The sequence below is a fragment of the Microcaecilia unicolor genome, chromosome 8 (genome assembly GCF_901765095.1).
Source record: "Microcaecilia unicolor chromosome 8, aMicUni1.1, whole genome shotgun sequence".
Lineage (NCBI taxonomy): Eukaryota > Metazoa > Chordata > Amphibia > Gymnophiona > Siphonopidae > Microcaecilia > Microcaecilia unicolor.
Window position 1 is genome coordinate 66,324,445 of NC_044038.1, and position 27,062 is coordinate 66,351,506.

Genomic DNA, 27,062 nt, shown 5'->3' on the forward strand with positions numbered 1-27,062 from the left:
AGACAAGTTATACCTAAAAATGCGGAATTTTTCCAAGTCCATTTAATAGCGGTCTATGGACTTGTCCTTTAGGAATCTATCTAACCCCTTTTTAAACTCCGTCAAGCTAACCGCCCGTACCACGTTCTCCGGCAACGAATTCCAGAGTCTAATTACACGTTGGGTGAAGAAAAATTTTCTCTGATTCGTTTTAAATTTACCACACTGTAGCTTCAACTCATGCCCTCTAGTCCTAGTATTTTTGGATAGCGTGAACAGTCGCTTCACATCCACCCGATCCATTCCACTCATTATTTTATACACTTCTATCATATCTCCCCTCAGCCGTCTCTTCTCCAAGCTGAAAAGCCCTAGCCTTCTCAGCCTCTCTTCATAGGAAAGTCGTCCCATCCCCACTATCATTTTCGTCGCCCTTCGCTGTACCTTTTCCAATTCTACTATATCTTTTTTGAGATACGGAGACCAGTACTGAACACAATACTCCAGGTGCGGTCGCACCATGGAGCGATACAACGGCATTATAACATCCGCACACCTGGACTCCATACCCTTCCTAATAACACCCAACATTCTATTCGCTTTCCTAGCCGCAGCAGCACACTGAGCAGAAGGTTTCAGCGTATCATCGACGACGACACCCAGATCCCTTTCTTGATCCGTAACTCCTAACGTGGAACCTTGCAAGACGTAGCTATAATTCGGGTTCCTCTTACCCACATGCATCACTTTGCACTTGTCAACATTGAACTTCATCTGCCACTTGCACGCCCATTCTCCCAGTCTCGCAAGGTCCTCCTGTAATCGTTCACATTCCTCCTGCGACTTGACGACCCTGAATAATTTTGTGTCATCGGCGAATTTAATTACCTCACTAGTTATTCCCATCTCTAGGTCATTTATAAATACATTAAAAAGCAACGGACCCAGCACAGACCCCTGCGGGACCCCACTAACTACCCTCCTCCACTGAGAATACTGGCCACGCAATCCTACTCTCTGCTTCCTATCTTTCAACCAGTTCTTAATCCATAATAATACCCTACCTCCGATTCCATGACTCTGCAATTTCTTCAGGAGTCTTTCGTGCGGCACTTTGTCAAACGCCTTCTGAAAATCCAGATATACAATATCAACCGGCTCCCCATTGTCCACATGTTTGCTTACCCCCTCAAAAAAATGCATTAGATTGGTGAGGCAAGACTTCCCTTCACTAAATCCGTGCTGACTTTGTCTCATCAGTCCATGTTTTTGTATATGCTCTGCAATTTTATTCTTAATAATAGCCTCCACCATCTTGCCCGACACCGACGTCAGACTCACCGGTCTATAATTTCCCGGATCTCCTCTGGAACCCTTCTTAAAAATCGGAGTAACATTGGCTACCCTCCAGTCTTCCGGTACTACACTCGATTTTAGGGACAGATTGCATATTTCTAACAGTAGCTCCGCAAGTTCATTTTTTAGTTCTATTAATACTCTGGGATGAATACCATCAGGTCCCGGTGATTTACTACTCTTCAGCTTGCTGAACTGACCCATTACATCCTCCAAGGTTACAGAGAATTTGTTTAGTTTCTCCGACTCCCCCGCTTCAAATATTCTTTCCGGCACCGGTGTCCCCCCCCAAATCCTCCTCGGTGAAGACCGAAGCAAAGAATTCATTTAATTTCTCCGCTACGGCTTTGTCCTCCTTGATCGCCCCTTTAACACCATTTTCATCCAGCGGCCCAACCGACTCTTTGGCCGGTTTCCTGCTTTTAATGTATCTAAAAAAATTTTTACTATGTATTTTTGCTTCCAACGCTAATTTCTTCTCAAAGTCCTTTTTTGCCCTCCTTATCTCCGCTTTGCATTTGGCTTGGCATTCCTTATGATCTATCCTGTTACTTTCAGTTGGTTCTCTTCTCCACTTTCTGAAGGATTGTTTTTTGGCTCTAATGATTTCCTTTATCTTACTGTTTAGCCACGCCGGCTGACGTTTAGTCTTTTTTCCCTTTTTTCTAATACGTGGAATATATTTGTCCTGAACCTCTAGGATGGTGTTTTTAAACAGCATCCACGCCTGATGCAAGTTTTTTACTCTGCGAGCTGCTCCTTTCAGTCTTTTTTTCACCATTTTTCTCATTTTGTCGTAATCACCTTTTCTATAGTTAAACGCTAGCGTACTTGATTTCCTAGTTTCACTTCCTTCAATGCCAATATCAAAACCGGACGGTAGTACACTCCTATCACTATCCTTTTCCCCTTTGCACATGGAATTTCAATCCACAGTGATTCCAAGGAGTGTTTTGTTTCCTGCAGAATTTTCAATCTATTTGATTCAAGGCTCTCGTTAATATACAATGCTACCCCTCCACCAATCCGATTCACCCTATCACTACGATATAATTTGTACCCCAGTATGACAGTGTCCCACTGGTTATCCTCCTTCCACCAGGTCTCAGAGATGCCTATTATATCTGTGAACAAAGAACAGAAATATTTGTGAAATAATTGTCTTATTTTGATCAGCTTCTACATATTCCTCCCCTTCACCTTTGATTCTCACAATGCCACTTTTGCACTGCATATCTAAAAAGTGTTTTGTCCCCCTATTTTACTGTATTGGCTTTTTTTTTTTTTTTCCATTTGCTTCCGTTTGCATCTTTTCTTTCCTGACTAGTCAACCAGCTTTTCCAGATATTATCGCCTTTCTTCCTCTTTCTGCGATCTCTTGTAGTTTATAAAGGCTAACCCAGTGGTTCCCAAACCTGGTCCTGGAGGTACTCCAGCCAGTCAGGTTTTTAGGGTATCCACAATAAATTGCACTGCCTCCACTGCATGCAAATCTCTCTCATGAATATTCATTGAGAATATCCTGAAAACTGACTGGCTGGGCTGCTTCCAGGACCAGGTTTAGAAACCACTGGGTTAACCTCGTTTTCCTTACCTTTTCAGCTACTACTTTTGAGAACCAAGCGATTTTCCTTTTCCTCTTCTTTTACTTTTTTTTTTTGTTGTTGTTACATTTGTACCCCGTGCTTTCCCATTCATGGCAGGCTCATTGCAGCTTACATATTGTATACAGGTACTTATTTGTACCTGGGGCAATGGAGAGTTAAGTGACTTGCCCAGAGTAACAAGGAGCTGCCTGTGCTTGAAGTGGGAATCAAACTCAGTTCCTCAGTTCCCCAGGACCAAAGTCCACCACCCTAACCACTAGGCCACTCCTCCACTCCACTTTCCTTTTAAAATAGCTCCTTTCAGTTTTGCCCTTTGCTTTCCAACTTTTTCCAGATGTCCTTACATATACCTTCCATGGTTTAAGATCGCCATAATCTGAACTACGCAAATTTTACACACTGATCCAACCAGATGCCAACTTAGGTTTTGCATTCCACTGGATGAATTGCTTTCATGACTAACATAACTTTCAGTCAGAGACAGCTATGAGTGATTTCTCTTCAGTCTTATTTTTTTGTTGTTTTTTTTTTTTGTTACATTTGTAATCCGCGCTTTCCCACTCATGGCAGGCTGAATTCTACTAGTGTATGTTGCTGTGTTATTTACTGACCTGGATGCCACAATTCCCTGTACTGACTGTAATCTCTTTTTTTTTTTTTTTACTTTTATCTTTGTAATTATCTTGATGAAATTTGAAATTGAATATTCTTGAACTAGCAATTTTACAAATTAGTACTGGTACCAGTACTTATCATTTCTATAGCGCTACTAGATGTACGCAGCACTGTACACTGAACATGTAAGAGACAGTCCCTGCTCAACAGAGCCTTACAATCTAAGGGAATGATAAAACAGGCATGGGTACTGAACAAGTGAATAAGAGGAGTTAAACACAGCCTCAAAAAGGTGGGCTTTTAGCCTAGATTTTGAAGACAGCTGGAGCTTGACATACTGACTCCGGAAGTCTATTCCAGACATACGGTGCAGCAAGATAAAAGGAATGGAGTCTGGAGTTCGCAGTGGAGGAGGAGGGTACAAATAAGAGAGATTTTCCTGATGAACAGAATTCCCAGGGAGGTGTGTAGGGAGAGATAAGAGTGGAGAGGTACTGAGAGCTGCAGAGTGAATGCACTTGTAAGTTAGTAAGAGGAGTTTGAATTGTATGTGGAAACGAGCCAATGAAGTGACTTGAGGAGAGGGCTGGTGGAATATAAGTTGTGCAGCAGAGTTTTGAACAAATTGAAGGGGAGAGAGATGGCTTAGTGGGGGAGACCTGTGAGAAGCAAGTTGCAGTAGTCTAAGTGAGAGGTGATAAGAGTGTGGATAAGGTTTTTTGAAGGGATGAATTTTGGTGATGTTATAGAGAAAGGAACAACAGGTTTTAGCAGTCTTGGATATGTGCAGAGAAAGAGAGAGAAGAGTCAAAGATGACCCAAGGTTACAAGCTGATGAGACAGGAAGGATGAGTGTGTTATCCACAGAGATAGAGAATGGGGAAAGATAAGAAGCTCAGTCTTGGCCATGTTTATTTTCAGATACCGATGAGATATTCAGACAGCAATGTTAGACAGGCAGGCTGAGACTTGGGCCTGGATTCCTGCTGAAATTTCTGGTGAGGAGAAGTAGATCTGGGAGTTACCAGCATAAAGGTGATACTGAAAACCATGGGAGGAAATCGGAGCACCAAGGGAAGAAGTACTATAGATGGAGAAAAGAGGAGGTCCCAAAACAGAGCCCTGAGATAAACCAGCTGATAGTGGGATAGAAGTGGAGGAGGATCCACCATAGCATACACTAAAAGTGCGATAGGAGAGAGAAGAAAACCAAGAAAGCCTTGAAATCTAAGTGAGGACAGCGTATCAAGGAGTAGGTGGTGGTCAACAGTGTCAAAAGCAGCAGATAGGTCGAGAAAGATGAGGATAGAATAGAGACCTTTGGATCTGGCCAGGAACAGGTCACTGGAGACTTTAGCAAGGAGTGTTTTCAGTTCAATGTAGATGGCGAAAGCCAGATTGAAGTGGGTCAAGAACAGCATGTTCAAGTATCTTGGCTAGGAAAGGGAGGAGGGAGATTGGGCGATAGTTGGAAGGGCAGGTAGGGTCCAATTAAGGTTTTTTGAGGAGTGGTAGAACTACGGCATGTTTGAAGGCATCAGGAACAGTTACAGTGAGAAGTGAAAGATTGAGGATATGACTGACAGAATGACAGTAGGAGAGAGAGTGCTGAGTAGATGGGTGGCAATAGGATAAGAGGAACAGGTAGTCAGTTTGGAGGAGGAAAGAAATTGTGCAGTGTCCTTTTCAGTGATTTCAGAAAAGGAGGTAGGAGTTGAAGGAGGGTTGACAGAATGGACTGGGTGAAGGAGAGGTGGGGGTGACTTAGTTGAGAACTCAAGGTTAATCTTGTAAACCTTATAATGAAAGTACTCAGCCATAGTCTGGGGAGAAAGTGAAAGAGGGGTTGGAGGTGTAAAGAGTTCAGCATGGCAAAGAGATGTTGCATGTTTGAGCCAAGAGAGTGTGTCAAGTGGATATAGTAGTCCTGTTTGGCAAGTGAAAGCAGACTGGAAGGATGTCGGCAAGAATTTGAAATGTATGAAGTCAGCATGGGATTTCAGTCAAAGGCATTCAGCAGATTGGGCACAGGAGCGTAGGTAGCAGATTCTAGAGGTCAGCCCAAACTGGGGTTTGGTACACCTTACAGAACAGGGAATGGAAGGAGCGAGGGTTTCCAGAGCAGAGGTGAGAACAGTATTATAGAAAGAGACAACCTTATTGACAGACTTGGATAACATAGTGGTTGAGAAGAGAGATGGAACACTGGTGTAGAGAGTGCAAGAGTCAATAGCCTGAAGATTCCAAAATGTATAAGTGGAGATTGGAAGGGACTGGGGAGGGGGGAGGGTGTTTTAAGTGTGAAGGTTATCAGATGATGGTCAGAGGGGAAGAACTGGAGCATAAGCAGTTGGAAAAGAAGACAAGATCAAAACAGTGGCCGTTCTGGTGAGTAGGGGTAGTGGAGCACAGCTGAAGATTGAAGGAGGATGTTAGAGGAAGAAACTGAGAGGCATTAGAGTCAGAGGGATCATTAGCATGGATGTTAAAATCCCCAAGAATGAGAGAAGGCTATGAGGGTTTGAGAGAGAAGGAAAGCCAGGAGTCAGTGAGAAAGGAAGGAAAGGACTTAATCAGGGGGTTGATAAATGACTGCTACTCAGAGAGGTAGAGGAGTAAATGGATGGAGTGGACTTCGAAGGAAGAAAAGCAACGAGACTGAGGTGGACGAAGAGGTTGAAATCTACAAGAGGGTGAGAGTAGTAGCCTGACACCACCTCCGCAGCCAACCTGGCAAGATGTATGGGAGAAAAGGTAACCTCCATGACACAGGACAGCAGCTAATGCAGAGTCTTCAAGGCAAAGCCAAGTCTCAGTGCAAACAGCTGTACGAGAGATAGAGGTCATGGATGTTGGAAAGCTTGTTGGAGACAGAGCAGGCACAGGCACATGAGAAAGGCAGAGAAGGAGAGGAACAGAAATTAGATTGGAGATATTGTGGTGTGACCTGCACAAAGTAGAGTGAGAGCTGATTTGGAGGACCAAGATTGGGATTGATATCCCCAGCAAAGAGCAGGAGAATGAGCAAGAGAGTAAGGAGAAGAGTAGGAGAGGCATGACTACAGTGATGGAGATGAGATGCACTCGAACAGAATGTAGATGGCTGAATGAAAGGAAGAAAATGTTGAAGCTTCAGAGCTGAGAAGAAGGGAGAAGACAAAAGGGATGGTGAGGTGATGAAACCCTAAGGTGGGCAATGTGGTCCTGAGATATACAGTGGTTTCAGATGGAAAAGAGATTGGGAAGGGACAGTATCAAGAAAAGAAATTGTACTGGAGTCATTGGGAAATTCTCATCCCTTTCTATCCTCTGTGTGGGCTTCTCTCTGCTCTGGGTTTGTATTGGTTCCTTCTTCTGCACTTGTTCATTTTTAATGAGACGTTTATATAGTTGAATAAGAGCTTTTGAAATTCACTTATTTAAAAATATCCAGATATCATGCCAGGGTAGCACTCACCAGATTGTAACATTGCTATTATTTTGTGCCCAATACGTTGAGTGGTTGCAAAATTTACCCTGCAGATTTAAGACAGAACATAAGTTCATTTAAATACAAATAAATCACAGAGGGAAAGTAGGCATAGGAGCTGTAAAGATGTCAAAGGAGACAAAACACAGTTTAGTGTGTTTGTTCCTCTGAAACTCGATATGTCCTGCCTTCTTCTGTCACACCGGCTTCCATCCCATCGGTCCTCATTTTGTTGTGCTTTGCTCTTGGCTTCCCAGGTGCTCTTCATCCTGGGGACTCTGCTCATTGCCATGTCCTTGCAACTGGATCGCAGGGGGGTGTGGAACATGATGGGCCCCTGCGTCTTTGCCATCATCGTGCTGCTTCTAGCCTGGGTGAGTGACAGCTTCATGTGCTTGGGATTATGCTGTATTTTGAGGGAAGGATACATCCATTTGGAGTCAACATGCTATTCTTAACGCCTTATGATTAATTTTCTGTGCCTTGTGGCACACTTTTAATATTATTTCTGTGTGTCTGGACTGTGGTGCTCTTCTCATAACACCAGTGCCTGACTAGAAGTCACAGGATTAGTTCGGTGATAGTGAAGATATCTCAGTTCTTCAGAGTTGGAAAAGTAAGAGCCTTCATTGCATACATAAAAGTAGTACAGGGCACTGTACATTCCAATATGACAGTGTGTCAGGAAAGTTTTCATTTCTTCCTACTGTTCTAGTTTTGTAGAGACTGAGTGGGTTGTCATCCTTGCTTTGGAGCAGAATGGTATCACTCAGTCTTGTGTGAATGAAAGATTGGCACATACTACCACACATTTTTGTATAATTCCAGAAAACTAGGAGTAGCAGGTTGTAACTTGTTCATTTTCCATTTTAGCTATAATGCATGATTTTTTGCAAAAGTCTATTGGCCCCACGTGAACCAACATTTAACAAAACGTAGAATATTTGTTTCTTCATTTAAGCAACTATACATTTCTGCCAGGTATCAGTTAAGTTGTTTCTGTGTTGAGGGTATGTCTGGACCTAATTCCATCAAAGAGCACACTGCTTGATCTTCTGCATCTCCGCCTTCCTTCCCCTGCTGTTTCCCTCCCTTCCCTTCATCTACTTTATTCTGTGCTTTGCACTACTGCTATTGTGTTGTACTTTTCACCTAACATTGTAAGCCACATAGAGCCTGCCTTGGTGGGATTATGCGGGTTATAAATGTTCATGATAAATAAATAAACACATTGAGTTTTGGCACAAATATGTTGAAAGTTGGAGGTTGTTTTGACACTTAAATACACGACTAGGTGACAGACATGGTGGAAAGTGCTTCCCTTCACGACTTTTTAGGTAGACCAAACCGCTTTCACTGTGGAGCTAGGTAGCATTCTTCCCAAGGAAGTCTTGCACTTCTCATTAAGATCCTATATAATAATTCTCACCTCCAACGTTATATGCTTGGGACTGTGGCTCCCTGGCTGCAAGTGGTCTGCGAGGCAGACACGCACGGACGTCACTGACGTCAACACAGCTGATTCCAAGGCAAGGGGAGGAGTAAGTTTCCCTACTCCTCCTACTGCCTCGGAATCAGCTGTCACCCCCCCCGCGCTACGCCCCCCTCGAAACCCACCCCCTCCCGCGAACCTGTCGATCCCCCCCCCCCCCCCGGAACGCCGAAAACCGCACCCCCCCCCCCCCCCACCGCTGTTGTGCACTACCTTCGGGTGGGTTCCTCAATCATCTTCTCAGAAAGTTTAACTCCGTGCGTCAGACGCATGCGTGCGTCTGACATCAGACGCACGCAGAGGAACTTACGGACAAGATGATTGAAGAACCTACGGGAAGGGAAGAACAACACGGCGGCGGTGGTGGCAGTTTTCGCTCGCAGGGGGGGGGGGGGAAATGACAGGTTCGCGGAAGGGGGGGTTCAAGGGCGCCCTAGCACGGGGGGGGGGGGGGGGGGGGGAAATTGCCTGCCTAAGGCCCGTTTCCTTGCCTACAGAAACGGGCCTTTTTTACTAGTAATTCATAATTAACAGGCTTTAGTCAGGTCTTTGACTTGTTGACTAATTGTACTGTATCTGTCACCCTTGAAAGTGCAAATTCTGTATAAAAATACACAGCATGGTCACATTTTGCCCTCGCCAGTGGCGTAGCCAGACCTGGCATTTTGGGTGGGCCTAGAGCTAATATGGTTGGGCACTGTGTATATAGGTATGAGTAGTGTTTCTTCAGATACTACAAAATAATGCCTTTGAATGCACTTCTGAGTAGTCTGCCCATCAGCTGCCCTGCATCAATATAAACCACATATTCACTTAATAGAAAAACTGATATTTGTCAATACAGTTACATTATCCCATATCTTAAACTTGACCAGACCTAAATCTGCAATGACGACAGACATTTGAACACACATGACAGGATCCTGTAATATAATTACAGCAATGACATTTATCCTTTATAACAAATGCCTAATTAAGCAAACAGGTAAATACTTTTGAAGTCTTTTTCCCTTCCTCTGGCTCTACTGCTTTCTCTCTCTTCTAATGCTGACAAAATAAAATTACCACAGTTTGGCACATATCCTTCAACTTTGCTTTATAATAAATATATATGCCTTATTAAGCTGTATTAATCAAACAGGTAAAATTTGGTAAATATACCTTTGAAGACTTCTTCCTCTTCTACCTACTGTGGAATCTGTAGCATACAGAACATAGTTAGAATGTTTGTTCTTACAGCTTTCCATAGGAAAAATGTATTCAAATTCTGGTAGCACCTCAATAACAGCAACACCAAATCCCTTCACTGCCAAGTACTTTGTGAAGTAACACTAAATCCTGAAAAGAAGCTTCTTAAAACCTATGTTGCAAACTTTAACACCAATTCTGAACACACATACCAGTAGCAGTAACTTTAAAAAGGCAGCAGTGAATATACATAACAGCAATATGCATCCAGTTGGAAAAACCAGACAAGTCAGGCGTATAGATCCTCACACAAACCACATGCCAGCAGAATCTTTCACCAGCTTGGTCACATGCAGAACACAGACTAACCCGCCTCAATTACAGAAAAAAGGACCAAAAATTAGAAATTGTCCTCTAGCCCAGCATGAGCCCTTCCCCCCCCCCCCCCTATTCATCCCTGTAGCCCAGCATTAACCTTTCCCTTCCCTACCCCCTCAATCCGTCTCCATAGCACGGCATCAGCCTTTCCCTTCCTTTCCCTACCCCCTCCTTCCCATCCCTTCCTCACCATCCATCCCATAGGTAGGCATCAACCACCCCAGCCCACTACCCCTCCCTGTTGCCTAGCATCAGACCTGTCCTACCCCCCCTAGTTTGGCCTCCCCCCCCCCCCCCCAAAGCACACCAGCATTAAATACAAAACGTTTGGGGTTTTTTAATGTCCTGGGACTGCAGAACCCACCCCCACCCAGAAACCTGCCCACATTAAATATAAAGCTGCTTTAAATTATTTTAACTTGGACTGCAGAGACCATCCCCACCTAAAAACCCACCAACATTAAAAAAAAATATGTATGTGTGTGTGTATATATGTATATATAATAACTATATACAACATTTTTTTTTATTTTCACTTGAGTCCACCCCCACCCAAATTTTGTTGGTGGTTTCTGGGTGGGGGTGGGCTGTTCACTGCCTTGGTGGGGAGGAAGGTATATTATTAAATATACCTTTTTCTCCCCCTAGGCAGTGAGCATTACATTGTACATTTTTACCTGGACATCTGGGATTGAGTCTCCAAAATTTGTGTGCACATGGTGTCAGGTATCTCGGAGAACACTGTAGACTGTGCTCTGTGTGCTGGCTAGGTCCTGTACCTGTTTGGGGCCACAGGGGAATGTTGAGGTCTTGGGAGCTCAACTAAAGGTTAAGTGAACTCGGCAAAGGCCCAGTAACGTCTTTTCCAGCAGCTACTGCTGCTGGTACAGTGGAGGAGAACCAGCTGGGCTGGTTACCACAGGTAGGAGGACTGGATAGCTCCTGTTTTTGCTGCTGACTGCCTAATGCACGTGGCCGAGCTGAGCCGCAGCAGATTTCCTGAAAGGCTATGCACTCCCATTGCAAGCTAACCAGCGCCTAGAAGACTGCACCAATTGGATGATCAGGAGAAATTGGTTGGACCTGAGCCGAGATTGGGCCCCTGGCCCACCCATAGATACGCCCCTGGCCCTCGGGTTTCAACAGACTGAAATCTGGGGTTGAAACGTGGCCACATTGGGTATTTTAATGAAGAATTTTCACTTTTAAGGACCTTATTCAACTATGGTAATACTGGGATAGATACTTAAACAGACAGAAACAGCTTTTGGCTGTTGAAATCACTTGTGTAGGGCTAACGGAACATATTCAGCAGCACAACCAGACAATGTTGCTGAAAATGCCCAGTGAGTGATGTTTAGTATAGAGCTGTCTGGTTTTTCAGATCAGTCAGCTTTGTATATATAACTTATTCCCTTATGTATGATCTAGTAGGGCAATTAGCTAACTTGTGTCTTCTTGGTCTTCTCACAGACTATAGACAGGCTTGCTTAGCCCTAGTAATGGGCCATAAACTTTAACAAGTGTCTGTTTGCTTCAAAAGGCTCTAAACATAACACACAGACATTTTCAGTGAAGGACAAGTATGAGTGATAAGTATTCGAGGGAAGGAGGTTACAAAGGGCAAATGATGAATATTTGAGAAAAATACCAAAGAAACAGAATTATGTGAAGGTGATCTTAGAGGTCAGAGTTGAAGAATACCAGATAAGTAAGAGAGAAAATATAAGGCATTAAGTGATTGGACAAAATTAGGCTTCAGTAATCTGACAAGTACAACTTGTGGCAGTCAGGTTTTGTTAAGCTTCCAAAGGAAACACAGAGAGAGACAGAGAGAGAGAGATTTTATTTTCCTTATACTGACATTTGGACTGATATAAGAATTCAATTTTCTTTAATACTGAGATAAAATAATTTTTATTGTAACCATTTATTTACTGTAATAAATTTTAGCATTATTATAAAACAGAAAAATTGAACTCTAAAGTGTTTTTCGTTTACCAGAAGGGCTTGCTTTTTTTTCAGTCCCTTCTGTTCAGCCCCCCTCCCCCCCTTTTAGAGGCAAGAAGGGAGTGCCCTATATAGTACCTAAGCTGAAACTGGCTATTTTGTGGTTGTTCCTGGGGCAGAATTGGCAATTAGCCACTTAGCACTTAATGCAGCTAGGATAGCTGCATTTATAAGACTACATAAAGCAATGTTTCCCAAGTTGGTCCTGGAGTACCTCCTTGCCAGTCAGGTTTTCAGGATATCCACAATGAATATGCATGAGATTGATGTGCATACACTGCTTCCACTGTATATAAATCTCTTTCATGCATATTCATAGCGGATATCCTGAAAACCTGACTGGCAATGGGGTACTCCAGGAGCGACTTGGGAAACACAGACATAAAACGCAGTACTGTGTTTATGCGGTTTACCGTAGTTGCTTAAGTGTTGAATATCATACATAACCGGCTATATTTTGTCTGTCTTCGTACACCCAGGTATTCATTGCTGGAGCCTGGACATGGCCCTGCATTGAATATCAGGGCATAAAGCCAGCAGCTGAATATCTGCCCCACTGTTTTTTGGTTCTATTTTTTTTTTTTTATCTTCTGCATTTTTCTGTTACCAAGCCTCTGTGGTTTTCTTGTACCCCTGTGCTAGCTATATCAACCACACGAAGCAGATGACACTAAGTTTGTAGTGGCTTCAAGACATTGAATCGGAAGGATAATCAAATCAGCTGGTTCGCTGGCAGTACTATCCCAATTTAACCCAGGATTTTTCCTTCCAAATTTCTCAACCTCTAATCCATTCTAACAGCATATTCATCCAAGGAGTACTGAGAAAACTTAAAAGGAGCTTTCCTCCATTAAATATGAACATAATGGTTAAACTAAAATCCCCTAGCAATCTAAATCTATCTATCTATATCTATAATGCATGTGTTTCTGTCCAAACTCCTCCGGCCCCCGAAGAGCTATGGCCACCAAACCCAGCATGCAGACACTACCCGCTGTTGCCAAGGTTATTGTGTAGTTTGAAACGATTCGGTTCACAGGGGAGCTCAAGGGAGGGGGGAGCAATACCTCCATCCATTAAATGAATAGGCTGCAAGTCGGAAAGTTCTTTCTTGCTGTAGCTAAACGACAAACTGCTTGGGACAGGGTGAGGGCTCAGAAACTGGTGAGGAGAAACTTGGACAGCAGCTGTGCAGTTTTCCCTCTCATTCTCTATTACCCTCTTCCCTAACAATTTCAGTACAAGGTGGAGTTCAGAGACTGCTGAAAACAAGGTTGAGAGAAAGTATTGGGGTCAGGCTGGGAAATGTGTGTGTGTGAGTGCATGAATTCACTACCCCGCCAGGGGAACACTCATCGAAAAGGGCGGGAAACTGAAATGCAATATGCCTTTGAAAAGAAGGCTGTGTTCTGACAGGAAAACAATGAAAGCCAAATTGCAGGTGCTTGGTAGATTGAAAGAAAAAACTAATCAAGAAAATCAACCTAAACAAATTGATCGCAAAAGAAAAGTTGGTGCTAGGTAGGGATCCAGTCTCCACGTTTTCTGGTTTAAGGGAGTATTAAACTCACACACCCCTCAGCAAAACACCCCACTCATGTTCACCTGTTCTCACACACCCCAGAATAGCACACCCCCACTGACACTCACCCATTCTCACACACTCCATTTGCGTTGCAAACCGTATGAGGAGAGACTTGCCGACCTGAACATGTATACCTCGGAGGAAAGGAGAAACGGGTGACATGATACAGACGTTCAAATATTTGAAAGGTATTAATCCGCATACGAACCTTTTCCGGAGACGGGAAGGTGGTAGAACTAGAGGACATGAATTGAGGTTGCAGGGGGGTCAGACTCAGGAGTAATGTCAGGAAGTATTTTTTCACGGAGAGGGTGAGGGATACGTGGAATGTCCTCCCGCGGGAGGTGGTGGAGATGAAAACGGTAATGGAATTCAAACACGCGTGGGATTAACACAAAGGAATCCTGTTTAGAAGGAATGGATCTATGGAATCTTAGCGGACATTGGGTGGCGACACTGGTATTTGGAGAATAAAACCGGTGCAGGGCAGACTTCTACGGTCTGTGCCCTGAGAAAGGCAGGGACAAATCAAACTCGGATGTACATATAAAGTATTACATACCATGTAAAATGAGTTTATCTTGTTGGGCAGACTAGATGGACCGTTCAGGTCTTTGTCTGCCATCATTTACTATGTTATGTTTAAGTAGCACACCTCCACGTACACTCACCCTTCAGCATACTTATACAGTGTTATTACACACAAACCTTGCTTTTCTCAGTTACAAAGTACTAACTTATCGCTGAGCAATGCCAGTGGGGACAGCTAGTGACCAATAAAATTGTTAATATCCAGACAGCCAACAAAGAAAGTGGTTATATATGACACCAGTAAGCAGAGAGGTTTGGCCTCTTCCAGGAGGCCATAACCCTGAGGAATCCTATTGGCCACACACTATCTGATGGATTGCCCTAATGGGGACATAGTAACAAAGTAATAACAGCAGATGAAGAACAGCATGGTCCATCTGGTCTGCCTGGTAAGGTGGCTGGAGTTGTACCTACCATTCCATGCAGGTTACACCCCTCTGTGTCTTTGTTTAGGGTTGTACCTGCTGCTCCGTGCAAGTTACACCTCTGTGCCTTTGTTTAGGGTTCTACCTGCCACTCTGTGCAAGTTGCACCCTTCTGTGCCTTTGTTTAGGGTTGTACCTGGTCACTGTATCTCAAAAAAAGATATAGTGGAATTAGAAAAGGTTCAGAGAAGAGTGATGATAAAGGGGATGGATCTCCTCCCATATAAGGAAAGGCTAAAGAGTTTCAGGCTCTTCAGCTTGGAAAAGAGATCGATAAGGGGAGATACAATTGAGGTTTACAAAATCCTGAGTGGTGTAGAACGAGTAGAAGTAAATTGATTTTTTACTTGTTCCAAAAGTACAAAGACTAGGGGACACTCAATGAAATTACATGGAAATACTTTTAATACAAATAGGAGGAAATATTTTTTCACTTAACAAATAGATAACCTCTGGAACTCTTTGCTAGAGGATGTGGTAACAGCGGTTAGTGTATATGGATTTAAAAAAATGTTTGGACAAGTTCCTGGAGGAAAGTCCATAGTCTGTTATTAAGACAGACATGGGGAAGCAACAGCTTGCCCTGGGATTTGTAGCATGGAATGTTGTCATGATTTGGGTTTCTGTCAGGTACTCATGACCTGAATTGTCCTCTGTTGGAAACAGGATACTGGGCTAGATAGACCATTGGTGTGGCCCAGGATGTTCCGATGTTTATGCCTTTGTTTAGGGTTGTACCTGCCGCTCTGTGCAAGTTATACCCCTCTGTGCGCAGGTTATACGTTTTCAAGTTTATTAGAGGATTTCCTATCCCGCCCATCAATGGGTATGTCTGAGCAGCTTACATACTAAAGAGAGAGGGGTTAGAGAGATGTGCAGACAATAATATCAGTAAGGAAAGGAGGATGCAACTATAGAATCTGATAGGACACTCCTTTATGCCTTTGCTTAGGGGGTTGTACCTGCCACTTCTTTCCGGTTACACCCCTCTATGCCTTTTGTTTAGGGTTGTATCTGCTGCTCCATGCAGATCACACCCCCTCTATGCCTTTTATTTAAAACCGTATCTGCCACTCTGTGCAGGTTACCACCTCTATGGGTTGTACCTGCCGCTCCCTGTAGGCTACACCACTCCGTGCCCTTTTTGAAATGCGAATATCATTTATGTTTTGCCTCAATTCCATTCTCTTGCTATACAGGGTTCTTTTATGACAGGACAAGATAAATCCTAATGTGGAGAATCCTGATTAAGATTGCACCAGATTTCTCCTCCATGAAGAAAACAGAAGAATGTTTTTTACATATCCCCCAATACCAGTGGCAGAGACCCTTGCCAGGTTCAGGAAAAACAAAGGTTTAGTGAGCCTCATTTCTCCATCCTACTTAAGTCTGGAGGTAAATAGCCATGAGAGAATTGGTTATAGTTATCAATCGACAAAGCACCTAAAACCACGGCACCCTTCTCTCAAGTCCAGTTTTGTCCTTCACAGAGTAGAGGAGAGAATGTCTAGAGAGGTATCTCAGACTCTTGTAGGTGTGGTCAGGACAACCTAACAGGAAGTCATACGTCATCAGATGAAGATGATTATCCATTTAGTTTGTGTACAAGTTCTTGGATTTGTTTTCTCTGCTTTCAGAGGTTTATTCCTCATTTAGTCCGGGTCTTATATAAAAATGTCCCTTGCAATACCTGGGACATAAGTCAGGTATTTGAAGGGATTAAGCCCCACAAGGTCACTTTTTTTTGTGGTGTCACTCCAGTACATAGAGTTTTCGAGCTCCAGAGCTTGGTATCAATCCACTTTAGATCATATTTTACAGGGATAAAATGGTTATCCCAACACAGCAGACATTTTTTTTGTTTGGGGGGGGGGGGGGGTGGTTGGTATTTGAATTCCACCTTAATTAGTAGCATGTCCTGTGTGCAACATTTTCCCTCTCTTTCATACTCAAAGAATGGAAATACTTCTCCACAGCTTAAATTGTAAAATAAACTTGTTTTTTATGCAACACTGATAAAACACTTAGGGGTCCTTTTACTAAGGTGCATTCCTTAGCGTCCCTCCGGACCGGACCAGGATTGGACTCTTGGGTTGTGCTCGCCTACCAGCAGGTGGAGACTGAGAAAAACTTGTGACTGGAGAGCCAATAAGAGCCCTGGTCATGTGACCCTAGCCTCAGTATTTTCTCAGTCTCCCAGCAGGTAGGAAGCGAGCCCATTAGTCTCTCTCTTTATCTTTCTCTTTTAGAGGTTAATAATAAGAACAACAATGCTACCTCTTCTGTGTCTAGGAATTCTCTGTTAGACGCTGGTCAGGTAGGGATTCATTAAGTGGCAAAGAAAATATACTTTTAGTGTGGCAAAGGATCTTGGTTGTTTCTTATGATATCATATGAGTTTCAAGGGTATATTGTGTAACTGCAGCGGCTGGCAGTTTATCTGGACCTTCAGTCAAGTCTGCAATAAATATAGCATTGACAGATTGTACACATTCTGTTTTTTTTTTTTTTGTCCAGTATGCCCTTTCATAGCATCTACTATCTTTTTCTCTTGCTTACAGACCTTATGTTCTTGTCTCAAGCTTTCTTGGAGTCAGATACAGTCTCATACTTTCTTACAGTCAGATACAGTCTTGTATTCTCTGCCTTCACCAGAAAGGCTATGGCACAAATTCACCACCTTTTTCCGTTTATAATATTTTTCCTTTCTTTTTTTCTTTCTTTTTGTGCTCTGCTCTCTCACTCCAGAGCTTCTTTTCATTTGGAAGGGGATTTTGTTTTCACTTCCTGGGCATTTTTGCCATCACTACGTTGAGCCCAATACAGGTTGTAATTACCACATTCTTGGGATGTGGGTCCGTATATCTCACTATGGCAGGAGAAAAGGCCATGATACAAGGATGATGGCAAGGTCCACATTACCAGTTTTATTGCCCTGCTCTTTCGCAGCGGCGCTCATGAAACAAGGCCTCCTCGTTTCATCCTTTCCTGGACGACCGGTTCATGACAGAACGTCTTATTGGCAGAGTTGTCATGTCACGCACAGGGAGGTGCATTTTTCTGCTGACTCTAGGTTGGGTGGTGAATGTTGCCAGATTTATCATTTCTTCTCTCCTTTGATTTCTCATGTGATTTCATTAGATTTCATTACATATCTCTGCTTTTCTCTCTTTGTTTAGTCAAGCTGGAGCAGAGTATTCTGTCTTCTCTACATGCATTCCACTTTCTGTTTCTAGCGCCCAAGAAGGAATTTTTCTTCATTATATTTCGAGTCTCAGTAGTCTCCTTTGGCAACTTTTCACTTCTTCAATGTCATGGACATGGGAATATTTGTCTAACTCTGGGAGAGTGTTTTTTCTTTCCCTACTGGATAGCGAGGTGGTGAGAGTCTGACGGGCAATGCCTTAACAGTAGCTTAGGTCATTTGTCAAAGTACAATGAAGAATCTACTCTTCACATGGCATGTGGTTGGATTAAAAAAAAACAAACGCATTGTGTGTTTTTTCTCTTGGATTTCACTCTACTTTCAGGGGAAGAGACTCGCATCTTCTGGGCTTTGTCAGCGGATAGTACCTTAATGGGATGTCCCTCTTCTACAATTTTTTGTTGTCGCTTTGACCTCACGTATGCTTCGCTTAGTCTCTTGCTGCAAAGACAACGGCAGGAGTACATGTCCTCTGGCAGCAGGGATCTTACGGTCTTCTTCTTCTCTATATTTTTCCTCGATATTTTCTCTTGGGTTATGACTTTCTTTACATCTCTCTGATATTCTCTCACCTCTCATATATTCTCTCCTATCTGGTTATTTTTCTCGGATGGAATCCCTCAGTTGCCTATGTAGTCTTTAGAGTGCAGCACTCTGGTCTGCTGGTTGAAATTGAGCATCCTCTCTGTAGGTATGTCTCGAGAATATAGACAGTGGACAATTTTTCTTCATAGGTACATGTGTATTACCACACTCTGAAAAGGTCAAATGTCCCATCGAGCCCAAAGGGCACCTGCCTAGATTCCTAAACGGACAATCTTTCTATACATGTTATTCCTAGAACTGTGTAGTGGTTTATGGAATTCAATATGATAAGAGGTATTAATGAGGGTATTAACAAGTGTCTACATTTCATTTCATTTATTCACGTTTCCTCTAATTGGTGTTTGCGGCAAGAATTTCAGGTGATCTGCTTGCAGAGGCAGCAGCTACAGATGATTGTTCTATCTCATTTCAATTGCGCTCTGAGATATGTTTTCTCCATATTCTGAAACTGCAGCGGCTGGCACTTTATTTGCACCTTTAGTCAGCTTGGCGGCAGGGATTTAGATGCTTTCTTCTCCTGCATAGCATTTTCGGCTATGATTAATGTATTTAATTGTACTCTTGTTTTCACCTTTTTAGTTTCAGGTGATCAGGTACTTTCTCTCTGTCAGTTTTTTCTTTCTTCCAATCTGCTGTTAGGTTGGCTAGGATATCTGTAGGAGTGGTAGTTCAGTATTCCTGTTGCCATTTTTCTCAGCTGAGGTGGATTCTTGGCAGATTTTTTGTTTCGAGGCGGCTCTGCCTTTAGCTTTGCAATCTTTCTTTCAGCAGTTTTTCTCTTTCTAGAGTCTCCCTGTCCTTCGCGCTGCACAGCTAGTGCGGTAGATAGGGGACAATAGTCATCGTCGCTTGGACTTGTAGGTTTTTTTTGTTTTGTAGTCATCCTATTTGGTTTGTTGGCGGCTCTTGGATCTTCAAGCTTTTGGCTTCGTATTCATCCTAGTCTGTTTTCAGGTACTCTTCCGCGTTCTCAATGCCAGTCCCTCCCGTAACTTTACTGCTTTGGTACTTCCCAAGAGTCCAATCCTGGTCCGGTCCGGAGGGACGCTAAGGAAGGAGAAATTAGACCTTACCTGCTAATTTGCTTTCCTTTAGTCCCTCCGAACCGGACCAGGCCCCTCCCATGTTTTGTCATTTTTTCAGCGGAATAGTAAAATAAATAAATAGATAATTAAAAAAAAAAAAACAACAACAATAACAAGCTTGTATATTTAGCATTTTCAGTGACCCATGCCACATCTCTAGTTGGAGTTGCGGGTGGGTTCCGTTGCTGCTATATATGTGTATGTATGTATCTATACAACTTTAAGGGGACCTTACCGCTTCTCTGGTGGGAGTTGCTGGTGACCTATATTTCAAGTGAGCCATACCACTTCTCTGGTGAGAGTTGCTGGTGACCCATACTTCAAGTGAGTCATACCTCTTCTCTGGTGGGAGCTGCGGGTGAAGTATGATACAAGTGGCCTCTACCACTTCTCTGGGGACAGTTGCTGGTGACCTATACTACAAGTGGGCTATACCTCTTCTCTAGTGCTGGTGAGCTAGAATATGAGTGAGCCATACCACTTTTCTGGTGAGAGTTGCTGGTGAGCTATAATACAAGTGGCCCATACCACTTCTCTGGTGAGAGTTGCTGGTGAGCTATAATACAAGTGGCCCATACCACTTCTCTGGTGAGAGTTGCTGGTGAGCTATAATACAAGTGGCCCATACCACTTCTCTGGTGAAAGTTGCTGGTGAGCTATAATACAAGTGAGCCATACCACTTCTCTGGTGAGAGTTGATGGTGAGCTATATTACAAGTGAGCCATACCACTTCTCTGGTGAGAGTTGTTGGTGAGCTCTGATACAAAAGGGGCCATACCGCTTCTCTTGTGAGAGTTGCTGGTGAGCTCTAGTACTCGGCTTTGTCGAGGAATTTGTGACTGCTAGGATTCCATATGGCACAGAAGGTTTCTCTCTTTCTTTCTTTTCTGCTTGGTTAGTCAGATACTGAGGCTAGGGTCACATGACCAGGGCTCTTATTGGCTCTCCAGAGTCACACGTTTTTCTCAGTCTCCACCTGCTGGTAGGCGAGCACAACCCAAGAGTCCAATCCTGGTCCGGTCCGGAGGGACTAAAGGAAAGCAAATTAGCAGGTAAGGTCTAATTTCTCCCTAATTGATAAGATGCCCGTTATAGTCCTATGGGCATCTTATCATTTAGCGTGCGCTAAATCTGTCAGCGCACCTTAGTAAAAGGACCCCTTGGGGTAATTCTATAAAGTAAGTGCTAATATTTGCATCTGAGTTACATGTGTAAATATTTAGAATACTAGTATATACACCCATATGTGTGCACATATCTGATAGCCAGTACTTTGTAGGTGAGCGTACAAATAGGCAAAGTCTAGGTGGGGCACAAAGTTATGTGCGTATTTCTGAAACATAGGTGCCCGCACCTTCTGCCAGTTCTGTGACTGGCATAAGTGTTCCTGTGTTCTTTTACCCAGTTATGCTAGTATTCTGCCTATATATTAGGGGCGGGCACCCAAAACATTTTCATTTTTGTGTTCAGTTTTTTTTTTCTTTCATTATTGTCAAAACAAATGCCATTACAGGTGTGCACTGTTCTTAGAGGGCGGACTGTTTGCACATAATGCGCATTCTTTCCTCAAGGGGTGCGCATGTACAAAGTATCTTAGTAAAGAGTGCCCACTATGTGGGAATAATGCGCATTCTTATGGATAAACGACTGATAGTGTACTAGGCTGCGCATTTGATTTGCTATTCTCTAAAAAAAAAAAAACTTACGAATTTTATAAAATATTATAGAAAAAAGTTGTACAGGAATCAGAGAGAAAAGTCTTTTAAGTACTCACCCACCAGCATAGCATCAGACATCAGTTTCAAGTTATAACAAAACTTACAAAATATAACATCAGTACCTCTGATATTTATAAGTAATTAGACTAAAAAGAGAAAAAGAAGGAAGAGTTTGTTCCTCATACAAAGGTCACAGAACAGAGAGAGAGAGAGAGAAAGAATCTTAGATATAGAGAATTAGTTTCTATGAAGGGGGGAAAGCAAACCCCTTTGGGAAAAACCATAGGCCATTGGACGGATCTGAAACTCTCTCCAAGCATGCCTAGTTTTTCAGAGTTCCTTTTTCTTCAGCATGGTTTTATAGGCTGTGGTGAGCATCCACCTCTCCTCTACCCTGGACCAATCATAGGTGCTGCATATGGGCTGGAGACTTGTAATTGGTACTTTCTTATGTGCTGGAAGCTTGCAATTGGCCCTTGCCATTCCCCTTCTCAGTAAATTACTTTTGTAACAAGATATACCAAGTATCTGAGTTGCCTTAGCAACCTGAGGCCAGCCAGAAATTCCTTCATGTGGCTGATAGGAAAAGAGAGATGGGGGATGGGAAATAATGCAGTATACCTGAAGTAAAACTTTATAGCTTATAGCTAAAATTATAGACAATAGGTGCACAGAGAATTACCCTCTTAGAGGGCTATTTACTAACTTGCATTAGGTGTTTAGCTTGGCATGTAATGCATACCAACAGCATGGTGCTGCGTTATCACACTAACAGTTACTTGTCGTGTTAACCACTTCACATAGGAGTGTAAACACAGCAGTTCCTATTAGGGGACATATTATAGGTGGGGATTCCACCTTTCACTTAATATGAAGGTTAATACTATGCATTAACCCTCGGGTTCTTTATATAGCATCAAGTGTTAGGTACTGGAATTTGCGTGCAGATCTTGGATCTGTATGCAGCAATGAGGTAATAAGTATTAATTGGCCACTTGGTGCTAATTAGTGCTTAATTGAAGTTGTGTGCAGATATCCCCTGTGCGCTGTTCTACAATTTGGCCCCTAACATTTCTTGTACACAATCAAAAAGGGGGTGGGTCACAGGTGTTCCAGAAAGTTAAGTGCCAAGTTATAGAATTTGACCGATCTGTGCCTAACTTTGCGCGCCTTACTTTCACCTGTTTCTATCAAACATGAGTCTTGATGTCCAAAGTTAGATTTGATCTCAGCACTATGCCAGTATTCTATAAAGGTTGGGTGCCCTTTATAGAATACCAACTGAGTGCTGATCTTTTCAGCAACTAAATTTCAGCACTATTTATAGAATTTTCCCCTATGTGCCAAAACAATAGGTAATGCAGTGAACTTAGCTATACCTCTTAGAGGAGTAGCTAACTGTATTCCTTGGCTGTGCTATTTATGCACAGTAATGATCATTGCTATGCATTAGCTGATTGGCCATCTTTTCTTAAATGCTGAGAATTCTGTGCCAACTGTTGGGAGCAATTTTGCACTTACACCTACTTAAGCTTTGTCTGTTCATGCATAGTAGGCGCCAAACCTTAGTGCAAGTTAGTAAATAGGCCCCTTGGACAGTACACTCATAATCATTAGCTTTCATTAGTTCCTTGCTCTTTTCCTTCTCTTTCCTGAGATAAAGGTACAACATTAAAACTCCACTTTCTCTTCTCTGTTATTAGATTTATCATGGTGTAAAACGTCGGCACTGCTACCCACCGTCCTGGAGGCGCTGGGTCTTCTTCCTCCTACCAGGCACCCTCCTGGCCCTGATTGCTGTGGCCGTCTATGCCTTCCTGGAGACAAACCAAAACTACTTCTACACCCATAGCCTGTGGCACGTTTTGGTGGCTGGCAGTGTGGCTTTCCTTCTCCCACCACGAGAAAAGCATAAGAAGCCTTGGCTGGACCTGCAAAAGCTGAAATGGAACAGCATGTGCAGGGATGACCACGAGGAGCTGTATGTGACTACATGAGTTGAAATGGGGAATTGGGGTCTATAGTTGAAAAAGATAAGTGATATGGAAGGTGGGCTGCCGGGTTCATATCACTCAATAACGTAATCCCTTCCAGCTGTGCACATTCAGGTTTCTCAGCTGATTAGCTGAAATGAATATCTAAGATGGAATGCTTTGCATGCCAGGAAAAATCCTGCTGGTACCACAGAATTTGTTTTAAATGATACTGTTTTCCAAATATTTGGAATCCTTCCTTCTTTCCTATGATCATACTCCTGATTCTACCAATTTTATACCTGTTTTCTCTTATATAATGTAGTTGTGAGGGAAATCTACACTGTGCACTTGCATTGTGGCCTTTCTCCACTGTTCTCCAGTTTCATTCTCTCCATCATTCAGGAGGTCACACTTTAGCTGCTTATCATGGATTTGGATTGTGGGTTCTGATCATTCACAGCAGTATTTGGTTTTACATAAGGCTTTTAATGATGACCATGCCTAGGCTGGGTTTAAGCACCTTTTTAATTTATTTGACACTACAGAAAGTAGGAGGAAAGGGAGGGGGGTGGTGATTGTGGTTGCTCTGGCTAGCATCTGCATTAGTCAAACAGAATGGTAATTATTTTTAATTTCATATTTGTCTGCTTATTTGCATTATCAGATTTTTTCAGAGAGTGAAAAAAATGTTTACATCTAACTTCAGCGCACCAAATCAGGACGTCACTTAGCAGCTGTTTGTCGTAGGATATAGAACAGATAAAATGTATTTAACCAATCACATGTTGTCATAATGTGTTTACTTCTCTAAGAACATGTTTGGGAGGAAGCTGTATGAGTTCTGGTGTAAATAACTGTCTGTGTAAGGGTGAGCACCCTGGAGTTTGGATACTGGTCCAGGCAGACACTGTGAAGCCACTATGCTTAATCTTGAATGTCTGGGTATCTCCTGGAGAGGATCTGAATGCGTTTTTACTATGTTTCTCTTCCAGACCAGGCTGAAAATGAGGTGACAGTCTCATTAATATAAAATGAGGCAGCCTGGCAGAGAGAGAGAGAGATTACCATGTAGAGAAAGCTGTTAGGCAATCAGGAGATTGGAATGGATGACCCTCTGGTCTTTCATCAAGCCCAGCATCCTGTCTGTGGCAATGGCCGGTCTGTATCACAAGATCCACTTGCTTACCTTGAGTAGATTACAGTAGTTGGATGGTTTGCATCCTCATATTAGCGTCCTCATACCCTTTCTTCCTTGACTTTCATTTGTAACTGATTCGGTGCTGCCCATGCAGCTGTGAAAGGTGTCAGTCTGTCAAGCTAATGTGCTCTGATGGAATAAGCACATGAGCCCTTACCAGTAATAGAGAAATATTAATTGGGTTGCATGCCTAGCCTTGTTGATTAGTTTTGATAGTCGCAGCCTTAAACCCACATTCCTGTTGCTTTGTGTTTAGCTTACTTTGCTCTTTAGGTATAAGAACAGAAGAATAGCCATACTGGATCATACCATACATGCTGTCTTTTACGCTCATTGAATCCCTGTGATTGTACGTGCAACATGCTATAAATTACCTCATATTACTCTCTGACAGCATGCTCAGGTTTATAGAGCTTTACCTCTTCCAAATGTTAGCAGACTACAGTACCCACAGGAGCCTAAGAGGGCACAGAGCCTTAGAAGAGCTTCAGTCATATGCTGAGCCATAGCAGTCTTGGATGAAGTGACAAGAGTATCCTCTGGGATTTAGTTGACTAGAGAAGTTCTTTGAGATACAGCTGTTCCTGCCTCAGAAGAGCCTCATTCCCAATTACCTGATTGTTTTGAAGGTTGCAGCACATTCTATTGTTGTTCCTAGAAATGTCCTTTTTGGAGGATATTTCTAGAGAGGTTTCCACCCCTGTCCAGCTTCCTGTCACACTCTTCTGAGCCACAGTGGAGAGAGTGGTTGACTCACATGCTGATGGTAACCTCCTCTCTATGATGCCTCACAACTATCGGTGGTGTCTCAGCCATAAAAGATATTGGCAGGTTTGATAAATTAGATCCATTTCATATTCAGGAGGAAACTAAGGACAAGGGAAAAGTGCCTAGGAGTGGGATGAGGGCTATCTGACCTGCTGAAGGTCTCATAGTAAGTAACTTTACATATGCTCTCTGCTAATACTGCTAACAGTAGGTTGGGCTGCCAAATTATTTGACTACAGTCTGGTATCATGATGCCTTTTTTAAAATGCAACAGTTCTACGTTTACAATGATGCTTAACTTATGCATGATGATGACAATCCTAGTGACTAGGTCCTCACAGTGCAGGGCTTTTAGGTAACGTACAAAATGCCCCCATCACACATCCACCACTCCATGTACCCTGGGATTAAATAAAAATAAGTTCTCTACCTCTGTAGTGACATTGGTCCTGAGGTAAATTTTGATCTTTTGTCATTAAGAAGAGGGAGAGATTAGAAGCTAAAGGAATAAAAATGAGGGGGAAAAAGTAGGATCTTGGAGAAGAGAGAGATGGGAAGCCATGAGAATGAGATGGCAAGGATAAAATGAGGAGTCCAAGTACATAAGAAAACAGGACCTTACACCAGCATCTGTTCTAGAATTTCCTTCAGAAAAAGGTGGTTTTATTTATTTTTTTACCAAAGTGAAGGTACAGTTAAGAGCGAAGGTTTGACTCCGCTGTACAGAATTCTGTCTCAAGACTCTACAGTAAGTAGTGGAGAAGTAGCTTAGTAGAGAACTGGGCTGGCGAGCAGGGAAGCCCAGTTCAAATCCTGTTCCTTGTAATCTTGGGCAAAACCATTTATTTTTCATAATTGGTTTGCACCAGAGGGATGGTGTTATCAATCAGAGCCATTTACAGAAACGGTTCAATCAAAAAATGTCACATAACCTAAGGACTTAATATACTAGAGAAGATAAGCGTTGCCATACTAGGACAGACTGAAGATCCATCAAGTCCAGTATCCTGTTTCCAACAGTGACCAATCCAGGTCACAAGTACCTGGCAAGATCCCAGAACAGTAAAACAGATTTTATGCTGCTTAGCCTAGAAATTAGCAGTGGATTTTCTCAAGTCCGTCTTAATAATGACTTACGGACTTTTAGGAAATTAGCCAAACCTTTTTTAAACCCTGCTAAGCTAACTGCTTTTGCTATATTCTCTGACAAATTCCGGAGTTTAATTACAAGTTGAGTTAAGAAATATTTTTTCTGATTTGTTTTAAATTTACCTCTTAATAGCTTCATTGTGTGCCCTCTAGTCTTAGTATTTTTGGAAAGAGTAAACAAGTGATTCACATCTACCTATTCCCCTCCATTCAGTATTTTATAGACCTCTATCATATCTCCCCTCAGCCATCTCTTCTCCAAGCTGAAGAGCCCTAGCCACTTTAGCCTTCCCTCGTAGGGAAGTCGTCCCATCCCCTTCACTATTTTTGTCACCTTTCTCTGTACCTTTTCTAATTTGGCTATAACTTTTTTGAGATGTGGTGACCAGAATTGCACACAGTATTCGAGGTGCGGTCACACCATGGAGCGATTTAAAAACATAACATTTTTTGTTTTCTATTCCTTTCCTAATAATTCCTAACATTCTATTTTGTATAAAAGGATGCCGCCACTTTTGTAGAGAAGGCCAGACGAATTTCATATTTAATATAAACAGTTTACTTATTTGTTTAGTGTACAAGCTGATTACCATCAATAGGGGTAGTCAGGAAGCATTTCTACTCAAAACACATCTACACACACAAGCAATATACAGCAAGC

General features: G+C 42.7%; 1 protein-coding gene across 1 annotated transcript in view; it reads left to right on the top strand.

Annotated features, from left to right (window-relative positions):
• TMEM8A (transmembrane protein 8A) overlaps positions 1 to 26,255 on the top strand; it is a 116,562-nt gene extending 90,307 nt beyond the window's left edge. Inside the window, exons 12-13 of the mRNA XM_030213108.1 lie at positions 7,284 to 7,400; positions 23,014 to 26,255. Of these exons, the coding sequence (XP_030068968.1) occupies positions 7,284 to 7,400; positions 23,014 to 23,307 (411 nt within the window). The 3' untranslated portion in view covers positions 23,308 to 26,255. The remainder of the gene's footprint in view (positions 1 to 7,283; positions 7,401 to 23,013) is intronic.
• The last annotated feature ends 807 nt before the right edge of the window (positions 26,256 to 27,062 follow it).